This window comes from Haliaeetus leucocephalus, unplaced genomic scaffold (assembly GCF_000737465.1).
Source record: "Haliaeetus leucocephalus isolate CR32 unplaced genomic scaffold, Haliaeetus_leucocephalus-4.0 Scaffold808, whole genome shotgun sequence".
Taxonomy (NCBI): domain Eukaryota; kingdom Metazoa; phylum Chordata; class Aves; order Accipitriformes; family Accipitridae; genus Haliaeetus; species Haliaeetus leucocephalus.
The window spans coordinates 3,167,638-3,190,792 of record NW_010973244.1 but is presented as its reverse complement, the minus strand read 5'-3'; the positions used below and the strand labels follow the sequence as shown (position 1 = coordinate 3,190,792).

The 23,155-nt window shown below is 44.4% G+C and overlaps 1 protein-coding gene across 1 annotated transcript in view; it reads left to right on the top strand.

The window, feature by feature from the left end:
• The first annotated feature begins 6,605 nt into the window (after positions 1-6,605).
• Positions 6,606-23,155, top strand: part of EGFR (epidermal growth factor receptor) — a 44,803-nt gene continuing 28,253 nt past the window's right edge. The window contains exons 1-13 of the mRNA XM_010581812.1: positions 6,606-6,755; positions 8,183-8,369; positions 9,675-9,809; positions 11,558-11,626; positions 14,522-14,640; positions 16,055-16,196; positions 17,072-17,188; positions 17,752-17,878; positions 17,978-18,051; positions 19,241-19,331; positions 20,072-20,271; positions 21,309-21,441; positions 22,879-22,978. Coding sequence (XP_010580114.1) covers positions 6,675-6,755; positions 8,183-8,369; positions 9,675-9,809; positions 11,558-11,626; positions 14,522-14,640; positions 16,055-16,196; positions 17,072-17,188; positions 17,752-17,878; positions 17,978-18,051; positions 19,241-19,331; positions 20,072-20,271; positions 21,309-21,441; positions 22,879-22,978 — 1,575 coding nt within the window. The 5' untranslated portion in view covers positions 6,606-6,674. The remainder of the gene's footprint in view (positions 6,756-8,182; positions 8,370-9,674; positions 9,810-11,557; positions 11,627-14,521; positions 14,641-16,054; positions 16,197-17,071; positions 17,189-17,751; positions 17,879-17,977; positions 18,052-19,240; positions 19,332-20,071; positions 20,272-21,308; positions 21,442-22,878; positions 22,979-23,155) is intronic.

Below are 23,155 nucleotides of genomic sequence, written 5' to 3'. Positions count from 1 at the left end.
TTTAGCTGGAAAAGTTGCTTTTGTCAAATAAATAGAAATAAAAAACCATCTGGGAAAGCTTTCCCTTAAGGCATATTCTTTTTCTCCAGCATGGCGCTAGTTTTGGGTCACTTTTGCAATTACGGTTTCCATTTAAGTATTTTTAAGAGCTCTGTCATTGTTTTTTTCCCAGTGTGTCTAAAAGTCGGAATTAATCTCAGTAACTGCATTGCTCTAAACCACACTGTCTGAGGAGGGACATAGTACAGCCACAAGAGGCTATTTTTCACAATGTTTTAAATTATAGTATTTGAATATGTGCAATAATTATTATCTTCTGTGGCAGCATTTCCAGTGCCCAAATGTTGCTGTCATTAAGCTGAAACTGAACCTTTTAGGCATCATATGCATTTGTAACCACTGTTCTCAAGGGAAAACATCTGCCCGTGTCCGAGCACTGTTTGTACTCCTCACCTGTTTTCTAGCTTTTCCTTTCCTTTTCGTAACTTCCCACAGCACATCACAGCAGATTTGGTTTTCTTTTTGTCACGTGGACTTTCCTCCCTCTTGAAATTCTTACTCAGTATGTAAAACACACTAAACCCAGTAATACCAAAATTTCTCTATCACATCTCTCTAGTGTTGAGGAACTGGTGAATCTAAGAAGTGTTTCTATTTAAATGGTTAATCACATATAACATAATGTTCCTTTCTTTTTCCAACCTCTGACATTTCATACCCTGTTTGCTTTAGGGAAAGCATTGCATGTTTCTTTCTATCAGAAATTAGGTTAGTCATGATGACAAATGTCCTGTCTGCTCTAGTACTTCCTTGTAAGCTTAAATGCCATTATTTTGATCATTTGACAGTACTAGCTGCACTTTTCTGGATTCCACGGTGGGGTTTGTGGATCTGTTCAATAGCTGTAAGGGAGTGCTTTGAGGTCGGTTAAAAAAAAGCCTGATATACAGGGCCTGCCCTTATAGCTGATGTACAGATTTGTGCTTGAATGACACGACAATCTTCATTTAATTTCTGAGGCTTCATTAGGTGAAGGTCACTGGCAGCCCTCATAAGGGGGAAACAGTTTTTCTCCTAGGGAGGAGCATGCAGGCGCAGGGCAGGATCCCCCATGTGTTGTGCAGGGCTGACCCAGGAGGTGTGAGGGTTTTGGGATGGTGTGATTACCCATACAGACCCATGTCAAGCAGTATTTCTTACAAAACGATTCCAGTTCACTTGAAAGGGTTTTCCCCCCATGCGCTGGTTAAGGTGAATTGGTTGTGGGCAGCACCGATGGTGGGACATCAAGTGCCATTGTCTCCCCTGGCCTTCAGAGGCAGCTTTGTGTCTGGACCAAGTGCCCAGGAAGGTACTGCTCTTCCATGAAATACTTAAAATCAGAAGTGAAATTACTGCGAACAAGTGAGGAGAGAGGAATATTTATAAATGTGCTGGCAGATTAAGCAAATATCTCTTGTCTGCAAGTTTTGTGTTATTGTCAATAATGACTGGAAAACATGCAGGAAAAGTATATCAAGCATATTATGCCAGGGCGTATAGAGTTATAAGTGATATATGAAGCATGGAAGTGGACTTGCGTGTCTCCGAAATTGCCTTTGTGAGTTATTGTTTTGATGCATCTGTCAGAGCTGCAGAGAGACTAATACAGGCTGAGCATGGACAGAAACAGCTGATGATTTGGGGATTGGTGATAATTTGGTTTCAAAGCATTCTCCAGGGTTTTTCTCGAGTCTGGGACAAACATGCGTGACAGGATTGGGACTTTAGTAATCAGAGATTTTCTGGGGAAAAGATGAAAACAGATTTCACTTGTATCAGGGCAATTGCTGCAGGGACCACTTGGTTTAATCTGAGCTTGTATGGATTTGGGAGAATATAGTCGCTTAGCATTATGGCTGGATGGATGCTTTCTGTCTCCCTACCATCACTTGTGGAAAACGCTATTTAGGAAATGCTTTGGTTTCACTCCACTTCTTTGGGCTGCACAAGAAAGTAAAGGCCAAGGAGCAGAGGGCTGCAGAGGGTGACCCCATTTGCATCACCTAGAAATACTCCTTTAAGGCCAAGTTTGAGGTAGAGAAGGGGAGCAAGCATGTCTGTGGACAGAGAGGATTTTAGTATCCAGGGCAGCCAACCCTGCACTTTTCATAAGCACTAAAATTCAGTGAGTTTGCATCTATCGGTACAGTGTGCCTCTGTCTTCAGCTCTTTGATTGCTGCTGTCTTGTACAGCGCCTGACATTTTGGCTCATTTCAGCACTAGCTGCATTGGTTTTAGCTTGCCTCTTGAGGTAATCCTGTAACTGATTCAAGATCAACATCACTTTGGCATTTAGGAAGTGCAGCATGTGTGCTACGAGCAGTATCATATAGAAATAAAATGCTTTGCAGTGGTAATCCCAGGCTGCTGCCCTGCAGACTTTTTGGGTTGTCTCCAGGTCACAGGGGTGGTGGCTGGGGCTCTGGGGCTCCAGCGGGTCACCCGGGCTGGGGCAGGAGAGCCCAGCGCTCCCAGCAAGCAGCCCCGCTGTCAGCACTGCAGCAGGCGGCGGCCTCCTGGGACGTCCTCTCTGTGTCAAAACTTTCCAGACTGGCTGTATTTTTATTATATTAACATTACAGATAAGAGCAAAGCTTTTGTCTTTTAGGGATCAGTCCATGTCCTGAAGTTCAGGTCTGGATCTTGGCTTTTCTACTGGTCAGGGACGTTCTCACCCTGAATTTTCATCAGGAAACTTCTCTGGTTTTTTTACTCTCATTCAGAGCTAATGTGTGCTGCAGCCAGGTGTAAGTGTCCGCATGGGACATATATTATGTGGTACATACTACCACAGCCCCCAGTAGTACCACGCAAGTATCCACACCCACCGCTGACTCCTAAACCTGGATAGTGCTGGCTTTTCTACACATTGAAACAAAAGGGTATAATGAATGTAGGTGGCGTCAAAACCTGTCCCTTGGAGGACAAATAGGTCAGCCCAATAGAGGTTAAATCATAATATAATTCATCCATCCACTCATGTATGCACATCCCACTTAAAACTCTGCAGAGCAAGGGGAGCACCACGTTGTCGGTGCTTTTCCCTCTGGCCAGAATGGCATTCACATTGTAGTATTATATACAGATAATTATAGCATGTATCTTTTCAGAACAGTTTTCGTAAGCAAAGAAATTGCAGGAATGGTATTATTCGTCACATGCAAGCAGGCCATTCCCTTTTCTTTCAAAATACTCTATTTAGAAAATTATTCAGCAACTTTGCCTCAGTTCAGTGATGCTGCTGCAGTGGTTTAGCTTGTTTTGTTTGATTTGGGTTTTATTTGCTCAGCATATACTGCTTATGACCCAGGTTCTCATTTGGTAAATACTTCTGTGATGAAGTTCACTTTTTTGGATGTACTTAGATCTCTTTGCAGCAAACAAGGATTTGGCCCTGTATCTCTTTGAGCAAACAAAAAATTGTGCATGAGAGGGAAAGCTCCTATAGGGTAGTCTGGCTGATATACTGATATGACTATACATATACTGTTGAGATATCGACAGAAGCAACCCATTTTCTTTTCCTCTCTGAATCTTAACTAACATCTCACCTACATCTGTTTACTGTGTAGAGGATATGATGAGCCTGCTGGAGGGACAAGTGGGTTTGCATGTGGCTTAAGACACCTTTGGTAGAGAGCCATCAAAGTTTCCCCCCTCAAAGGGGAAGAAAGTAGGTCCTGGAGGAACAACCTGAAGCCTCTTAAGAGCTCATTATGTCTGCGTTTCCCTCTGCAGCTTCACAAGCTGGCGAGCTCCTTCTTCTGGTTATTTGCTCCTGCCCCCTTGCTGTCCTCAGAGCAGTTTCCAACGCAGCGGTTCATGGGGCACCACAGCGAACCAAACTGGCGAGCTTTCCTGAGCTAAAAATACCCTCTGTCCATTTATTTATTTATTATTCTACATTATTTGTATCTTGGATCAACTCTTTGGCACGGTTCACTGAGCGGCTCCATGGGAGAGCAAGAAGGAGAAAAAGAAGAGTAACCATGCCCTCCGTCTGCTGTATCAACCCTGACCTAATAAGCAGTGAAAAAGTCTATGTTTCTCGGGATGGCTGAGCCAAGTTCAGAGCTCCAGTGCTTCTCCGATCCCAAGGGAATCACGTTCAAGTGTGTGCAGTTTCTCCTAGGGCTTGTTTTAGTAAGCTGGACTGTGCAATCCAAGCTGCGTGGGGTCAATGGTGGGTATGGGTGGCCAGGATGCCGCCACCAGAGAAGGCTTCTCCTTCCACCCATTCTTCAGTTCAGACGTAGCATAAATGCTGCAGCTTTTGCATAGGGCCTGTCTCGAGTACCAGGGCAGATCTTTGCTGCTGTTAACACCGGAGATGCAGTGAGAGCACCAGGCCATTTGTAGACCCTGAAGACCGTAACAGGCTGACTTACATGTCTTAATTTCAGTGAGCACTCTAAACTGCGCCTGTTCCTGCATTGTAGTTGAGTGCATTTCAAAATCACACGTGTTTTAGAGATCAGATCCGAGATGCCTAAAATGAGCATCTGAGCTGAGGTTTTGAACTGTCTGAAAATCTTTTATTACTGACTTTTTCCTTGGTTGGAGAATAACATTGTTTAAAATTCAAGATGACCTCTGGGAGGACTCTCTGACTTTTCCAGTCAGTTCAAAGCTGCTTCACCCCCATCCCCAGCAACAACACATTTTCCAGGGCAGACCAGCACATGACAATATTTCTAACTTTCTGCGTTCAAAATGTGAGCACTCCACAGAATAAGACCCCTCCTGTGACTCTGGCTCGTAATTTATGGTCCTTGTACTTGAGGCAGAAGGCAGAAAATGCAGATTTTAAGCATGAACACATTGGAACAGTTAAGTTTGAAACTGGAACAGAAAATGCTGCTTAGAAATTTGTTTGTTACAGGAATTCAAGGCAAATGTAAAAAGGGTCATTTTCTACACTTGAGGCTCATGTAGTATCAAGTGGCTTAGATGGTGTAATCACAGCCCCTATTAGACTGTCCCCATTTACTAGCAGTTGCCACTCTGATCCCAAACACCATAATGTTTATCTAGACATATAATGAGAAAAAACTGAGGAATGTGAGTGAATAACCTTGCTTTAAACACAAAGAGTATTTAATCTGTTATCACTGTAGCTCCTTAATGGTGATGACTGTACTGAGAAGTAACATATGTTCAGCAAATGGTTTTAACGATTGATAAGTGTGTTTTTATCACTGCTTATTAAGTTATTTTTCCTACAAATAAAACATCAGTTGTCTGGTAAATCTTCAACAGGTGTTCTCTTATGTTACTAGCTCCAAAACTTCTTCCCAGCTTTGTCAAGAGTCTTTGTTATTTGCTTTACAGCACCCCACACAATGGTGTTCCAGTTTGTGACTGGTGCTTCTAGGAATTATGGCCCTACAAAAGTATAATTCCATTTATTATTTTCTCCAAGTTAAAAGAATGCAATTCTTTCAGTGTGTTATGGAAAGCCATGAGGTCAGGCTGGGGTTGCATTATAGCGATGATGAGATAAGGGCCTCCGTTTGCTCCCACTGAAGAGCAAACTTGGGCTGAAGCTTTCCACCTGGAAGGTGTTGTGAAGTTTTTTTACCATGTTGCCTTCTGTATCATTCTCTTTTCCTCTGTGTTAGCATAACTCAGAGATGTTTTAATTTTAGCTATGTAGGGATAGTCCAGGGGGTGACTGGATGGCTACAGAGTTTCTGGGGCTTGTGTGTGGGTTTTTTTTTTCTTTAAAGCAATTTGCATTTTGCTTTTTCATTGCAATCAGATGTAGTACTGGTGATAACTTTTGTCAGTTACTCTAGGTTTGGTAAAGCAGAGTAATAGAATTTCAGGTGGGGACAAATTTTTCCATCATGCCGTTATAAATGTTTGTAATCTCAGTGGTGCTCTCTGCAGCACCACTTCCTTCCCCACCAGCAAAGCAGGCTTAGGTGGATTTGTGTGCCAAAGCTGAACATGCTGGGAAATCTCCTGAATCTATCATACTCCCAATATGTCAGAGTGGCAAGAAATGTGTGAGCCCTAGAGGTTCAGTTTGCTCTTAAAACCCTACTTGTAGCTTGAGGGGTCCTGCAGGAAACCCCTGCTCCCTCCCACGGAGCTTCCAAGGAGACCCAGTGCCTCCCAAACTATTGTAAATGGGTCCTTGGGGAAATCACCTTGCCTTTGGTGATACCGAGCAGTGGTACCTGGCAGGGTACACTTTCAATAGTGTTTGATGGCACCGAATCAGTGCCCTGTCCTCAGGAGTTATGTCTGTGGTACAGAAAACCTAGTGCTACTTATGTATAAAAGCATCATCTTGGGGGGGGGGAGGGGGGTATATAACAGAAAGTGACAGAGGGTTATTCCAGCTCTTAATTCTGGTACATGTCTGTGCTTGGGAAATGTTGCGTGCTCCATACGCTATTGCCATTACCATCAAGCAAGATAATGTTCTTGTTTCTTACACATCTGTGCTGATTCTTCACTTACGGTGGTGCTTGTAAAGATGGGTGGGCAACAAGTCTTTACCTTGTACTTATTCTTGTTTCCTTCATGGAGTTTTCTTCTTTCTTCCACAGTTTGTCAAGGGACAAATAACAAGCTGACTCAGCTGGGACATGTGGAAGACCATTTCACCAGCCTGCAGAGGATGTACAACAACTGCGAGGTGGTACTGAGCAACCTGGAGATTACATACGTGGAGCACAACCGGGACCTTTCTTTCCTGAAGGTTAGCGTTCTTGGCCAATGTGGCTTTCCCTGCTAAAGAAATCTAACTGCATTTTTAAAGTGCAAAGGATCGGCTACCTGTAAAATTCTGTGGTGATCCAAAAACATAGCTAGCTGATGTCAGAGAAATTGCAGGTCACAGTCTCAGCATACCTGTAGGCTGCAGGATACGCTCAACCCTACTATACTAAATCAGGTACTTTGAGAAATAGCTTTTCAAGCACCTGCCAACCTATGCTGGCTGCCATGCAGGTGGGTTTCTTCTTATTTACAAATATTATTACATCCTTATGCATTGCCTCACTTCTCAGAGGTTCCCCACCAGCAGAGACCAGGTGAGGGGTACGGGTCTGTTCTTCCGCTGCCAGACTGCCACCAGTGGCAATAGCGTTGCACTTTAGCTTATATTTTTTAAAGAAGGTGTTTTACATGCATTGATTTTGGCATGCCCAGTTATCAGATGAGGATGTTTTCAAAGAAAGAAGCAGGAGAGGAAGAAGTTTTTTGACATTAGTGTATGTCTGGTATCAAGAGCTCTTGTATGGAAGATTTGAATAAACAGGTCAGTCAGCTGGATTTAGAGGAGGAATCTCTTTGTGTGAGCTTTCCTCCTCAGGGAACAAAGGGAAAAAAAGCATTTAGTTATAGTAACAAGCAAGAACATCAGAAAAGAGATGTTTCAGACATACGGGTTACAAATATGATGGCATTGCCATTTTTATTTCCCAAGCACAACTTGACCATGTAGCCCAGTGTCCCTAGGAACATAACAGGTCTGCTGAAAAATCACTGGTGGTCTTCATAGAAGAGAAAAATGTCCTAAGTGGTAGTCTGAGGGTTTCTCATTTACAGTGATTTCAGTACAAGGCAGGAATTCACCTACATCCAGGAACAGTGCTTCACTTGTCTTGTTGTCCTGTGTTGTTCCATGCTTAAGAGAGAGGTGGTTACCTGCTCTTTTCCTTTGCTGAGCATTGGACAATCCACTAGGAAAGGGGCTCAGAAGAGACAGTGTAAAAGCCTCAATCAGATAGCATCTTTGTGCTGCCAATTGTTGGAGGCTGGGCAAGTATTCAGGGGAAGCATCACACTTGGTTGCCGTATCATACATGCTTGCCCTGTTCTCCTGCATCCCCTAGGCAGCTCCACTTGCCCTTGCTTGCAGACAGAACAGGGGTAAGCTGGACCTTTGGAATGACCCCCTGGTAGCTGCTCTAAGGGTCAGTTTATACCTGCTTAGACAGCAAAGTTTTCCACATAGTCCCTTCTTGTTCTTGGATTTCTTTATTTTTTAATGAGATTAAGTGGTTTATCATTCCTTAAAATTGAAAGACAGTGGATTGGAAGGGTGGAAGGAGGAAAGCGACTCTATCAAGAGTAGAATAGTGTTATGGATTAAGAACCTTGTTTCTTCTGTTGTTCTCTCAGACGATACAGGAGGTTGCAGGCTACGTGCTCATCGCGCTTAACATGGTGGATGTCATTCCCCTAGAAAATCTCCAGATCATCCGAGGCAATGTGCTGTATGACAACTCTTACGCCCTGGCAGTTTTATCTAATTATCACATGAATAAAACCCAGGGACTCCGAGAGCTGCCAATGAAACGGCTATCAGGTGAGACAAGGGCAAGAGGTGGAGGCACCTATAAAGCAAACTTCAACTTTAGGTTGTTGGTATCAAGATCTGATTGAAGATCTCCTCTCAAAGTCATATGCCATCAAATCCTGTTTTAAAACCAAGGATTTTAATGTAGTTTCCCAGTTTCCTACTTGCTTTCCTGCTAGCCAGCCTTCTTCAAAAGATGACGAAAGTTCATAATTTTCCATTGCAACAAGATCCAGAAAATCCAAAGCATCAACAGTATGGTGAGATTTATTTGTGTCCCCCAAAATGGCAAAGAAGTATCCACTTGTTATTTTGCATTATTGGATTCCAGCGCATACGCGTCAGTATTTTCTGTTGAATTCCAGTGGGAGCCGGTGGTATGTAAGTTAGGGTCTTACACAGTCTCTGGCTGACAGTCTGTCCTGTTTTGGCTGGGATAGAGTTAATTGTCTTCCTGGTAGCTGGGATAGTGTTATGTCTTGGATTCAGTATGAGAAGAATGTTGATAACACAGTGATGTTTTCAGTTGTTGCTAAGTAATGTTTAGACTAAGTCAAGGATTTTTCAGCTTCTCATGCCCAGCCAGCAAGAAGGCTGGAGGGGCACAAGAAGTTGGGAGGGGACACAGCCAGGACAGCTGACCCAAAGTGGCCAAAGGGTATTGCATACCATGTGGCGTCATGTCCAGTATATAAACTGGGGGGAGTTGGCCTGGGGGGGGTGGCTGCTCGGGAACTAACTGGGCATCAGTTGGCGAGTGGTGAGCAATTGCATTGTGCATCACTTGTTTTGTACATTCCAATCCTTTTATTATTATTGTCATTTTATTATTGTTATTGTTATCATTATTAGTTTCTCCCTTTCTGTTCTATTAAACTGTTCTTATCTCAACCGTAGAGTTTTACCTTTCTCCTTCCGATTTTCTCCCCCATCCCACTGGGTGGGGGGGAGTGAGTGAGCGGCTGCGTGGTGCTTAGTTGCTGGCTGGGGTTAAACCACGACACAATCTCTGGCTGTGCACACCAGCAGTGCCATCTCTGCTGAATGCAGTGGCCTCTGGAGCTGGCACCAGGCAGAAAGCCACATGTGGCAACCTTGGTGGCATCCAACAGCAGCTGACCCTTCAGAACCCATCAGTCTGAGCCTGGCATTAGTTGTGCCATCAGAAGTGCTGGTGCCGTGCAGATTGTCCTTTTCTGTCAGCATAGCATGACTGAGAGGAAGAAATAAGTGTTTTATTTCCCTTTCTTTAGATCAGAGACAGAAGACTTAGGCAGGTTGCTTCACTTACCAGTTTTTTTCCTTCCATGGCAGAAATTCTCAATGGAGGTGTTAAAATCAGCAACAACCCCAAATTGTGCAACATGGACACTGTTCTTTGGAATGACATCATTGACACGAGCAAGAAGCCTCTCACGGTGCTTGAATTTGCAAGCAACCTGTCTTCTTGTGAGTATTAACTTATCAAAATGCTATGCGCTCCCCCATTTCAGAGAGAAGAACGAACATCCCATCTTTCATGTGGTGGGTTTCAGGTCCACCAGTTCCTGCATGCAGGGCCACCAAGCCCTGTTCCAAGGGAAGTCCTTTCATTTCTTCACTGCTGGCTGAAGATGTAATTTTTCATGGTGGTTAGGTCCTTAACTCATAGCTCACTGAAGTTCTTTGGAAGGCTTCTCTTGGTTTCAGACAGTACCCTACGTATGTGTTCTTCAAAGACAGCTCAGAATAATGTGCAGTCATTTGCTTTCCAGCAGTCTTCTGTTTACAATATAAGGCTCTGGTCTAGAAAACCCATATGGGTACCTTCATGGAGTTACTGTGGGACTTGAAGCCTTTTTAGTGCCATAAAACACTGGTGTTCTGGGCTGCACAGATTATCCTTGCAAAATTAATGATAAACAGGCAGATAAATCTGATGCTTTAGATCAGGAGGGAGATGAGCTTATATTTAAAAGTTTGTGTAGCATATGCTCTGAGTGGGCTCAAGCTAATCCTTCAGCCTTATGAGTCCCTTGTAAAATCCCCAGTCATTTCATGTAAAGGAGAGTTTATTTTCGTTTCTGAGCATTTCATTTCTGGCACTGTAAATTGGCGGAAAAACATATTTTCTTTATCTTCTTCCAGTTGCGTAACTGCCTGAGAGCTAATAGCCAAATTCTGTGTTGACATATTTTTCTGCAGAGCCCTAGCGTAATCAAGGGGTTGCAAACGATACAAGTCAGCAGAGGAGTTTGGCTCTAAACACCACAGAAATGTTAACCTTTCCCTTTTCAACTTTAAAAAAAAAAGTTCTTTGGTCGCGCACCAAATCAATCAACTCTTGGACAAGTATTGGCGTTTGTTCAGCTATTTGATGGGTAGTGGAGGGGAGGGAGAATCATGTGTTGTTAGCAGGAAGAATCATTCTAGTAGGAAATGCCTCTTAAATGCGGTGAATTCCAGATTAATCTACTTAGCCATTTATGGTTTTAATAACAATCCCGTAATCTAAAATAAGTTGTTTCTCTGGGACTTCACCTGTCATTAAGAGAAAGAAAAAGAAAGAAAAGAGTAAGGAGGGATGGTTAGGAAAGAGCCCAGCACTGAACCTTCAAGGTCAGGCACGGTGTCTGTCCATCCTGCCACCTCTCCATCGATTGTCCATCTGCTGCGTAGTCCTATGCTGAGGAATATTTTTGGCAAAGGGCGGGAGGAGGGCGCGAAGCAGTCAAGTCGAATTACTTTGTGGTCAGAGCAGCTGGCAGTTGCCTGCGAATCCAGTTGGGTTTGTTTTCTTTTTCGAACCACGTTGTTCAGAAACATTGATTTACATGTGGCCTGTAGCGAGCAGCTGGCACATGCCCGGCCGCAAGCCGGCGGTGACTTGCCATTGCATGCAAACTTCAGCAGAAGGGCCAGCCGGGCAGTAGCTGAGATTCCTGTTCCTGGGAAAAATACGCCTCTTTCGTAAGCTAGACTGGCTGGGTATTGCGCTCGCTTGCTCAAAGGTGTGGAGAACTGCACGTAGGAAACCAGAGATGAACAAAGGATAAGGATATTAAGGTCCAGCTCTCAAACTTTTTGAGCACTGGTATATAAGTGCTTCCTCCCCTGATTTATCGAGAAGGAAAACTCAAGTATTTGTTTTCTGTAACTCACATGATGTTGTTGTTGTCCATGTTTATAGAATATAATACTCTGCTCTTGTGATTTAGGTCCCAAATGCCATCCGAACTGCACAGAAGACCACTGCTGGGGCCCTGGCGAACAGAACTGCCAGACATGTAAGCCTGCAGATTAAGAAATCTTGTGTGCTCTGACATACTAAATTTCTATCTACCAAAAAACTAACACCAAGCACCAATCGATGACATGTATTTCACACTTGGCCTTCTCTGCATCCCTCTATGCTGGGGCTCCTTGAAGCACACCACGGACGGACATGGCCTGCTTCCCACTCTGCAGAAGTGCAGTCACGGGGAGGACGGCCATGCCTGCTCCCCCCAAGTAGCTTCATTTCTGGAGGGGAAACCTCAAGGTGGTTTGACTTGGGTCTGGATTTCCCTGCAGATGTGCTGTTCCTCCAGAGGCAAAAGACTGCAACTCTCTCCTGCTTTGAAAGCTTTTGTCTGTCACCCATAACTTTCTCCCATCTGCGCTTGAGAACATTTATTCCTTAAGTCATTTTACCATATAAGATAGAACACAGTAGCTGCATGGTGAATTGTGTGCCTTCCTGCTGTTTCCCACAGAGCCACTCTGCAGGCCAGTTAACGACACTTTGGATTAATTTCTACTCTTAGAAACAACATAACTCGGTTTTTGCTGGCTTTAATTCCTCTTTTTGGAATGCCAGTAGCTTTCTTTTGTAAACACAAAAGATGTCACCTTCATGTGGGTAATCACACTACTCAAAGGATCTTTGGAAGGCTCTTAGAAAATGTGTAGCCATTTTTTAATTTGTAAATGGAGATATTTGGCATCGTGAGGTTGTTCTGTTTGGCTGCCTGTGCTTTACTGTAAAAATTTGCAGGTAGGATGTTTGCCTGATGTTAAGAGAGCAACAGAAACACCCATTTAGAAGTGCTTGAGATTTTGCAAGGCTTTATTTTTCCTCAAGTAAAGGTTGAGGAGGAAGACCATTTCAACTTTTTTGCTGCTTCATTATTTCCTTTTTCTGTAATAAGTGGGGAAATGCATTGTTTCCGATTCTTTGTTTTGTGTAAAGTTCAGTGGAAAGACTGCTGATCTAAACATAACACAAATGAAAGCAACATCCTATCTTTGGTTTTCCATTACAAATAATCACCTAAACCTAAGTTTCTTGCTTGCAAGTATCAGGCCAAATCTGTATGGCTTCTAGAGCTTAAGGAAAAAGGAACACAGAGCTTTTCTATCCTCATTTAGTATAAGCTTGTTTTTTTCGGTCAGCTCTGCAGTTTGGCTCTTGAGGTGGCCAGTGGCTGTGCACACAAAGCCCTTCCCAGGTTGATCCCTGCAGTTGAGGCTGCACAGCTGTCCCAGGGGCTTCCAAAACCTCAGGTCTCAGCTCTGCAAGCTTCCAGCATTTACAAACTGTTGCTGGCTTCAGGAGGATGACTACGAGTGCATAAAATGAAACCGTTTGCAGGCTCTGGCTCTCCTCTCCAGGCATTTGAGAATCTGGCCAACTGAAAATGTATCCCACATTTCCATATGTGGGAAAGTTTGGGATGATACGTATCTTTCTCCTTCAACGAACGTGGGATATTCTGTATGAAATATAAACGTTTGCCATGATATATGTTTCCAGCAGGAAGCTCAAGTCAATAGCTATCAAAGTGATGAGCTGTTTTACTCCCTGGGTGATGCTTATGGAAAACAGATATCAAAATGCTGTTAGTGTAGAAAAATGTTCCTTTTATTCCCCTGTTTCTAGCTGAATGAAGGAGTTGCTATCAGAGAAGCTTATGCATATTGTGGAAATAATGTTTCCTTGAAAATACAATATATTGCTTAGAGGCCTACAAGAAAAATTAAATAATACAGTTTGGATACAAAAATGTGTAATGAAAAAAGATAGGAAATATGATTTTTAAAAAAATCACAGTTATATACCCTGTAGCAGGCTACATTTTCCAATAATTTTCTGTTAATTAACAACCATCTGTTTCGGACTTACAGGAATTCCTGATGATATTGTAACTCATTTTGCCAACTGCAAAGTTGGTAACAGTTACTGTAGTGCAAAGCAGAAATGCTCAGGGTGCTGTAATGCAGCGAATTAGCCATCAGGTTTCTCCGAAGTTTAATGCCAGGTTCTGTGGATCGGTAATCTTTTTGTAGAGAACAAACAATCCCATTTGAGGGTTTAATGCTAACCATTAATTTCTGGGGTTTTTTTAATTGTTCTGATTATTGTTTTCTCTGCTTTGATATTCAAATGGAGACGATTTCCCAATTCTCAACAAAATGTTGCAGGCAGTTTTTGCTTCCCTGCAAAAAGCTGAATCAGGGCCAGTTCTTCCTCCAGGTTGCTGCACTGGTGCAAACCCTGTGGGAGTTGAGTAACGAAGATAAAACTTGGCTGAGGAATTGAAGCCTAAAGAAAAATAATACAATATGCATATGAAATCGGTTTGCGGAGTGAGTCTCCTCTCTACACAAATTTCAGAAATATTTTTAGTGCGTTGAAGGGATCCTAACACCACACCAACAATGTACGGCTTCCCGTTATAGTACAGAGTCCTGGCAGTCCTCCCGTCGTGTTGTTTTTCCCAAAGCTAGCACCAATAATAGCAGATTTTCTCAACAAAATGGAGCAAGATCCTTCTCTATTGCCCAGCTGTAAGATGCAATGACTCCACGGAGTTTTTCTTGGTTTAGGCATTGATGCCACAGGGACCTGGATGCTCTTTCTAAGCAGGACACGGTTTGCTGGCTGGGACCAGAGTGCTTAGCACCTCGCAAGAGCCAAGAGAATTACGGCCTGAACAGAACCCCCTCTCGCCACCACCCACACCAGCTCTCAGCCCTCCTGAGCTCTGGCCTTATATGAGGACAGAATATGCATCCCATGGGGAAAATTAGCACAGATCTTGCACCGGACTTTTTCTCCATATTTCTTGATCTCATTGCAGCAAGTACAGCTTAAATGTTCTTCGGTCCTGATGTTTTTCCTTTTTTCTTGTGTCTTCCAGTAACGAAAGTCATCTGTGCCCAGCAGTGCTCTGGCCGGTGCAGGGGAAAGGTGCCCAGCGACTGCTGCCACAACCAGTGTGCTGCGGGGTGCACGGGGCCTCGGGAGAGCGACTGCCTGGTAACGATGCTACACCACCACCATAATTGCTTAAATCCCTGGCACAGCAAGGCAGGCTTTCAGCTGCCTGTCCTCTAGCCTTCTTCCGTCTGAGAAGGCCTCTGAGAGATGCTGACGTGGAGGGTGCTCCGGGGCTTCCCTGCATGGGTGGTCAGCGGGAGGGAAGAGGACATGAATTTCACAACACCCTTAGCTGGTCTTTACTGACTCTGCAGGGGGACCTTCCTAGCACATGCCAAATCAGCGTGAGTGCCTCTGAGAGCCCAGTGAGCTCAAAAGTTGTTGCAGGGCAGCTAAGCGTTTGCTGTAGGGTGACTTCGCCACATAGGCAGGTCCCCAGGTCCTCAGCTGCCGCCACGGTGCAGTCATTTTCCATGCCAGCACAGCTTTGCCTTGTGCTCCTTAGTGCTAAGCAGTAATAATCTAGGTTTACTAAAGCAAGAATTTGTAAGGGGAATAAGATATGATGGACCTTCACTTTGTTTGCATTTCACTGAACTTCGGACATGAAATCAAGGTTTCTGGTTTTCACTTGCCCCACAAGCAGTGTTTGGGGGACCCTGGGGCAGCAGAGGGAGAAGGAGCAAATGGAGCTTTTTTAGGAAAAAAAACATCCCATTGCTTTTCTACAAGAGTTTCAGGGGGTTGGTGCATGCTGTGGTTTTAACTCTTCCCCATGTTTGCACTACACTTCATTCTGAATTAAGTGACACATGGATAATTGCCGCAGAAACCATCCAGTCTGGGTTTTGTTGTTGTTATCTGTATTCCTGTCCCCTTATAAATTGCGTGGCAATGATGCCCTTACTGGCTCACAGAGAAGACAGTTACTCTCTCTCATCTTGAACGCCGGGGAAGAAAAAAGAGGAGAAGAGAGTGATTATTAATTTAATGCAGAATTAGACTGGAAGAACCAACTTGTCTTTCATAAATGCCTGCTAAATTGTTCATTGCCTGCAGCCAAATATAATGGCTTCAATTTAATATTTAGCCAGAAAAGTCAGTAATCGGCAGGAAAGGACTTGATTTGATTTAGGTTATTAAAAAGCGGCCAAGAAAAGTACTGTTTTTCTTGATCTGGTTGCTGCTTGTAGGGAAAATTCTTCTGTCTAAGGCATGCAGATTCGCTCCTGTTCCCACGTGAATCCCAGCAGCGCTCCACCAGAGTGCCAAGGTTTCTTGTTCAGAACAAGAAAACCTCATGTTGTCTCTTTTTTTTCAAATATTAAAACTCAATTGAAGCAACCTTTCACCTTCAAAGCACGAGGGACCCTCCCTCTAGCTGCTTGGGGTTTCCATTAGAGCCAAGCAGGAAACAGATGAGCCCATCAGAGTGTTTTTAAAGAGCTCATATAAAACCATTGTCACTTTTTAAGGAGAAGGTAGTTTAATGGGTGCTGTTGTTCAATGGCAGGCATGCCGCAAGTTTCGGGATGATGCTACGTGCAAGGATACGTGTCCCCCCTTGGTCCTGTATAACCCCACCACTTATCAGATGGATGTCAACCCTGATGGAAAATACAGCTTTGGAGCCACTTGTGTGAGGGAATGTCCACGTAAGTTCATTTGAGGTTGCATCCGCAGAGGAGGTGGGGAGTTGGAGCAAGGTGGGAAGGGACCTGTGTCATCCCTCTGTGTTATGGCCAAGTGAAAAAGCACTTTCTTGTTCCCTTCAGCTTCCTTGGGAACCGGGAACAGGTGTCAAAAATGACAGAATAGCTGGTAAAGAAGACAGCCTCTTCAAACTGTCTGCATCCATCACCTTCCCTGATTTTTAACCATTAAATTTTGACTTCTGAAGATTTTTCTCTTGATGGGGAGAAAAACATCTTATGAGAATCATCAAAACAACAGCCATATGGGATCAATCCTGTGGATTACCAAAGCAGTATCAACTCTTAGCTGGTTCTTAATTAGGACTGGTAGAAAGTCATTGGTGTAAACACTCCCTCTCAAAGCCTGTGATCATTGCTTCCTCTACAGATACTTGCTTTTTCTTTCACACTGTTCCATGTCCATGTTTTTTCAACCCATCAAGACTTAAATGTAAGAGAGGGTTTGCCATGCAGAACGGGTATCCCTTTCTGAGGTTGACAGTTGCCCTGCCTGGCCCTTAGCCTGAAAGAGCGAGTGAAGGTGAGGGATGAGAAGTGCTGTGTATTGATCCCGATTATGCCACTTCTGCACAGCCTGACCTTGGCAATGTTGTTTTATCCTTCTGTGACTGTTCTCCTCTCTGTAAAATGGTGATAGCACTGTATGTCTATCTACCTTCAAAGGATGTTTGTGAGAATTAATAATTAATGCCTGTACTTCACTAAGTATGCCGAACGTTCAAAACCCCTTTTTCTTCCTAGTATTGCAGTGCCTGTGTAGCCCCCAATGCATCCCACTTGCATTTCAATGACCTTTGTATCCTTGTTTTTTCCAGACAACTACGTGGTGACAGACCATGGCTCCTGTGTTCGCTCGTGCAATACTGATACTTATGAAGTGGAAGAAAACGGTGTTCGGAAGTGTAAAAAGTGTGATGGGCTATGCAGCAAAGGTATACAAAGCATGGAATAAACCAGTAAGGCTTTGAGATTATAGGTAACTTATTAGAAAAAGTACATGGAGTTCTGAGCTTAATTAAGTACAAATTCAACATAAATATCCAGTGATAGTTTGGAGATGTGACAAGGGGTCTGATCAGGAAACATGGCTGTGGAGCATGCTTTCCAACTGGGATACACCACAAGTACAGTAGATAAACTGTGCACTATGTGTATCTTGCACATCAGCCTTCTCCTTCGCTTGTCCTTCCCAGTATCTCATCAAGAGGAATAAAATGAAAATGGGACAAAGAGGGAGAAGTGCATGTGCCAGAGCCTGCGTGCAGAGATGCTCGAACCAGAGCTGCACAGCCAGGCAGGCAGGAAGAAGTTATCCTGTGGTGCTTTCTGAAAAGCAAAAGTAGGCAAAAGATCTATGAAACTCATCTTACAGTGGTAGGTTTGACCATATGGGAGTGCTTTCTGGACTAATGGCATCTCCATGTTTATTCCCTTCCATGTGACTGGGCTTCACTCTTCTTCCCCCCCCCCGACTTTTGTATCTCCCTTTTAACAGTGTGCAACGGTATCGGAATAGGTGAACTTAAAGGGATCCTCTCCATAAACGCCACAAACATTGACTCCTTCAAAAATTGTACCAAGATCAATGGGGATGTCAGCATTCTCCCAGTTGCATTTTTAGGGTGAGTTGCCTGCTGGTCATTTAGCACTGGAGGAGAAGGGCTAGGGAGAAATTCAGGCTGAGCCATTCTTTTCCCAATTCCTCATTCTGTTTGTTTCAGTGATGCCTTCACGAAGACCCTACCCTTGGACCCCAAGAAGTTGGATGTCTTCAAAACAGTCAAAGAAATATCAGGTTAGCAATGAGTTTTAAGCTGAGGTGTTCTCTGACTGGTACTGCCAAAACCACAAAGGGAGTCGAGGGAAATTTTTTAAGCACATGAAGAGAAATGCAAGTGAACGGTTTCTGTCTCTGAGCTACCGGGGTCACTCTTCGCAAAGGTGGTCAGCAGCATCTCGCCAGCATTACACCCACATAACCCATACTGGTCTCCCATCCAAGGTGTGTGATTTGGCCAGACTATCCCTTCTGCTGAACTGTCAGCCCTAGCAAAGAGTAAAAGCAGAAGAGGTCCTCAGCCACCCAAGAAGTATGTGGTGATGCAGAGGCGTGCCACTCTGGCTAAAAAAAGCCAAGTGTGCTTCTATTTGTGGAAAACCTTTCAGCAGCTCCTTAGGGAAGCGTGCTCAGTGGCTTGCATCATCCTCACAGAGACACCCTCTCCAGCCTGAAGAGCTCTTCCTTAGGGTGAATGTATCTCCACGAGCACAAAGCAGCCAGTGGAGCACTCAGCCGCCGTCTTGCACCAAGTATCAATTAAAAGTAATTTTCTTCAGCCCATTATAAAATGAGCATAACATCAGAGCTGGGTCCACAGACGTGACTCCAATTCCCCTCTTCTTTCTCTCTTTTACCTGTCTGGCTCCCTTCAGGGTAGAAATGACTAATCCCAGAGCTTCATACAGCAGCCTGCAATTTCCCAAATTCTCCTCCTTCTCCTGAGTGCCTCGGCTGAGCAGGGAAATCTGCTTGCCTTAGCAAATCCACTCTGAGAGGCTGTCTGTTCTGCTCTGTTTCTGCTTTCTCTTCAGTTTTCCTGTTCCCTGGGGGCAGCTCAGAAATGGGACAGAGCGATGTCTTTCTCCCACAGCACTGGAGCCAGCAGCCTCTCAGCCAGGGTATCTGCTGGCAAGAGCCGTCATCACTGGTGGCTCGGTGTGGCAGGATGTGCGGCTCACCAACACACTCCTCTCTGACGCTCCTAAGGCCTCGTGCTGGGCTAAGAAGTAAACTGTTTACAAAATGGGGTTTAAAAATATCTCCCTGCTCCCTAAAATGTCATGTTTCACTTTGAGATTCTCAGATAAGCATAGGGAAAGCACAAGCGCCTTCTCCTGGTGCAGAAGGAAGTTCTGCTGCCAATAATGACCGGGGGCGGGGGGGTGTTTGGGTTTTTTTTTTAATCTTCTTTTCTTCATTTCAGGATTTTTGTTGATTCAGGCCTGGCCTGATAATGCTACTGATCTCTATGCTTTTGAAAATCTGGAGATTATACGAGGCAGAACCAAGCAACAGTAAGTACATCATGTGCCAGAGCGACTGTAAAAGAAACTGTGTTTAGAGGTGCGCTTGTCTGGGCACACCAAGGCAACAAGCAGTGTGAGACTCAGGTGTCCCTAAACTGATGCAAAATGGGAAAAACCCTGCGAGGAGTAGAGCAGCATCTTTGTAGCAGCAGATAATGTGCCCTGGGTCGGTGAGACCCTCAGTTCTGTGCTGCGTGTGGAGGGCTGCCCTGAGCCTGCCCACCAGCTTGGAAGCGCAAGCAGGACAGAGAGCACTCTTTGCAGTCTGGGGCAAGTTCCGATGTGATCAGAAGCACTTTGGGATTTGAGGTAGCTGGGCAGTTAGGGATGGAGACCGTGGCTGCCAGGCGGTGTGGGCACCGGCAGTGCATCCAGCACCCTCCTGGGCTTACCCTGAGAAGAAGGATGGCTTGGTGGACCAGCACAAAATAATAGCTGCTCTACTTATGACCATTGTTGCACATCATTTACTTGACAGAGTGCACATGCCCTGCCAGTTTTAGCTTAAAAAGCCCATGCAAAACCAGATATGGGTATTGCAGTTGATTTACAATAGGTATGTCATGTACCAGCCATTAACTTCAGAGGGCTGAGCAGCATCTTGCTTGAACAAAATTCAGTGCACAGCAATACACATTTGAAAATCAAAAGAAAAACGTGCCGAGTAAAACTCTGCTTACTAATTATCTTTCTTCTGTGTGTTTTCTTTTTGTCCATCTCCATTTTAGTGGCCAGTATTCCCTTGCTGTTGTTAACTTGAAAATACAGTCCTTAGGGCTGCGCTCCCTCAAGGAAATAAGTGATGGAGATGTTGCCATTATGAAAAACAAGAACCTCTGCTATGCTGACACCATGGACTGGCGCAGCCTGTTTGCAACTCAGAGCCAGAAAACAAAGATTATACAGAACAGAAATAAAAATGAGTGTGGTAAGTCAGTGCTGCCTTCTTGTTCCCCGCAGAAGCTCCTGCTGAAATACAAGAGTAATTTGAACAAGGCTTTTTTCTCTCTGTTCCCTTGGCTGCAAAATTCATCAGTGATACTGCTTTAATGAAGGTGGTGAGGGAAAAGTGGGATTTTTTTTCCCATCAAGGGTGTGGATTTCATGGTGTCCAGCATATGGGAAGGAGCTGCTTCACTACTAAGGGCATAGTGAAGCCACGTAGGTTGAAGGACACTGAAGCTAACCGCAAACATTGGACTTTTTGACAAGGTTGAAGCTGTTGTTCAACCATGCTGCTGTTGACTGCAGTGGTCCCTGGGCCAAAATCTAATTATTTTTCTTTGCAGAATATTAATTTGTTGTATTTTAGAAATTGATTGTAGAATCATAGAATGGTTTGGGTTGGAAGGGACCTTCAAAGATCATCTAGTCCAACCCCCCTGCCATGGGCCAGGACACCTTCCACTAGACCAGGTTGCTCAAAGCCCCATCCAACCTGGCCTTGAACACTGCCAGGGATGGGGCATCCACAACTTCTCTGGGCAACCTGTTCTAGTGCCTCACCACCTATCGTGACTATTTCTTCATTATATCCAATCTAAATCTACCCTCTTTCAGTTTAAAAGAGTTGCCCCTTGTCCTGTTGCTACAGGCCTTGGTAAAAAGTCATTATAAGCCCTCTTTAAGTATTAGAAGGCTGCAGTAAGGCTCCCCAGAGCCTTTTCCTCTCCAGGCTGAAAAACCCCAACCCTCTCAGCCTGATACTGGTTTAGCTTTATTTTACGGCTGTTAAGCTGTCACAGAGGAGCGCGTTCTTATTTTGAAAGGCCAGAAGTCACTCTTAATTTCAGGCTTTGGGAATTAAGAGAAGCATGATTATTCCTCTTCCACACTGCCAGGACCATTCACGTCTGCTTTGGAACAGGTTGGAGAAACTGGCTGGTCAGAATGGAGTCACTGGCAGTGCTGTTTGCCCTCTGTCCTGCCTTGATGTTCATGGCTTTTCTTGTCTCTCTCTCCCAGCTGCTGCCAGGCACGTTTGTGACCCCCTGTGCTCGGACGTGGGTTGCTGGGGCCCAGGACCCTTCCACTGCTTCTCCTGCAGGTTTTTTGATCGCCAGAAGGAGTGCGTGAAGCAGTGCAACATCCTGCAAGGGTAAGGTGTCTGAGGGGTGCTTGAGGTTTTGGCAATGATTTGGGGATTTTGGTTTTTAAAATGTGTTGTAGCTAGAAAGAAAGCAAAAAAAATAGGGTCTCTGGTTGCATGGGATTTCACTGGCTTTGCAGAGATGTATGTGAGCGTGGTACCTAGCTAAGCTAGGTCTCCTTCCCTGTTCAGCATCGCTTAGGAGTTTGCTCCTGCCACGGTGACTGCCAAGAAAACATCCCCTTAAGCCCAGGAGGAGACTCTCTGGAGGCCTAAGGAGGCTAAGCCTTACACTTCCTTCCCATAAGAGATAAAGGATCTTAAAGCCCCGGTGGAAATCCAAGCTATGCCCGTCATGTCAAGCACATCGGGTGAGAGCCGGAGCCATTTGCAGTCCCCAGGAGCTCAGTCACCCCTGGAGCCAGGGCTTCACTGCTCAGTAGGCTTCCTTACTGCAAAGGGACTCTTATATTTGCTCAAATGAGCGGCTTGTCCTTGCAGTTTGCAAAGTTGCAGCCAAGGGAGAATGAACTTTCATCCAAAAAGCACTGGGAGCAGCAATTTCAAGCAAAATTACTGCTTGAGCCTCACTCAGGCCGAAGAAAACATATCACTGCCCGTGCATCAGGACTGCAGCTGGGTTTTTCAGTCAATTCAACAGGTGATGTAGGCAGGAAAGGCACATCTAGCACCGAGAATTACAGGATTTTTTAATAAATCTTTCCAAGTTTGACTTCAAAAAATCATGAGTATTAAGCAAGTACTTGACAAGGTGCTGATGTCCCTGATGTTTATATTTCTCTAGCAACTTGCAGTTCAGCAGCTGTCTTTTTTGTAAGTGAATTCCCTCCAGCAGCTATTATGACCTGAAGGGCAGATCTGGGCATTTTTTGCATCAGATGATGGGAAGATTTAGTTTAATTAATAACACCATTACTTGAAGTGGAACAGCTTTATTGCTGTTGAAACCATCTGTTCCCAACCTTCATATTTTAATAATTCATTGTGTGTTGTAGGGAGGGCATGAATTTAATTATCAGTGCATTGCTGTTTAACTTTCCTAATTATTATTTGGAGCCTTGGAATCACTTGAACTGTTTCTGCTGATCTCTCTGCATCACTACCGTTTAAAAGCCTTTGGAAATCGTTGCAAATATTCTGTGTCGTTAGCTTAAAAGGGAAGGTAAACTAATTTGTAGTGTGCAATCTGGAGTGCCATGTGTTTCACCGTCAACCAAATTCCCCTTACTCTTACCTCCCCCTGGTAGCAATGAGCAAGTGCTACTGGTGTAGCCAGGAGGGTCCCCCGTACCTCCTCCTGTCTCAGTACCATCATCCCAGTCTATTTAAACTGGCAAAGTCAGAAAAAGGAGAGATGACCACAATTTATCACTTGCTAATCAGGCTGGGGTTTAATTATTTCTCTTTTTTTTTGTTGTTTTCCAGGGAGCCAAGAGAGTTTGAAAGGGACTCCAAGTGCCTTCCCTGCCATCCTGAGTGCCTGGTGCAAAACTCTACTGCGTACAATGCAACCTGCACTGGACCTGTAAGAGCAGATTCAGCTTAGCACACCTGTGCCTCAGACCATGTATTAATACATATTTCCTGTGTTGAGATAATCTTGAGGTCTCATTTACCCTTCTCAGAGATGGAGTGGAGATGTGGGGGGCTTAGAAGTCAAGATCTTGGGGCAGGGGAGCAGAAACAGGAGAGGGAACCTCAG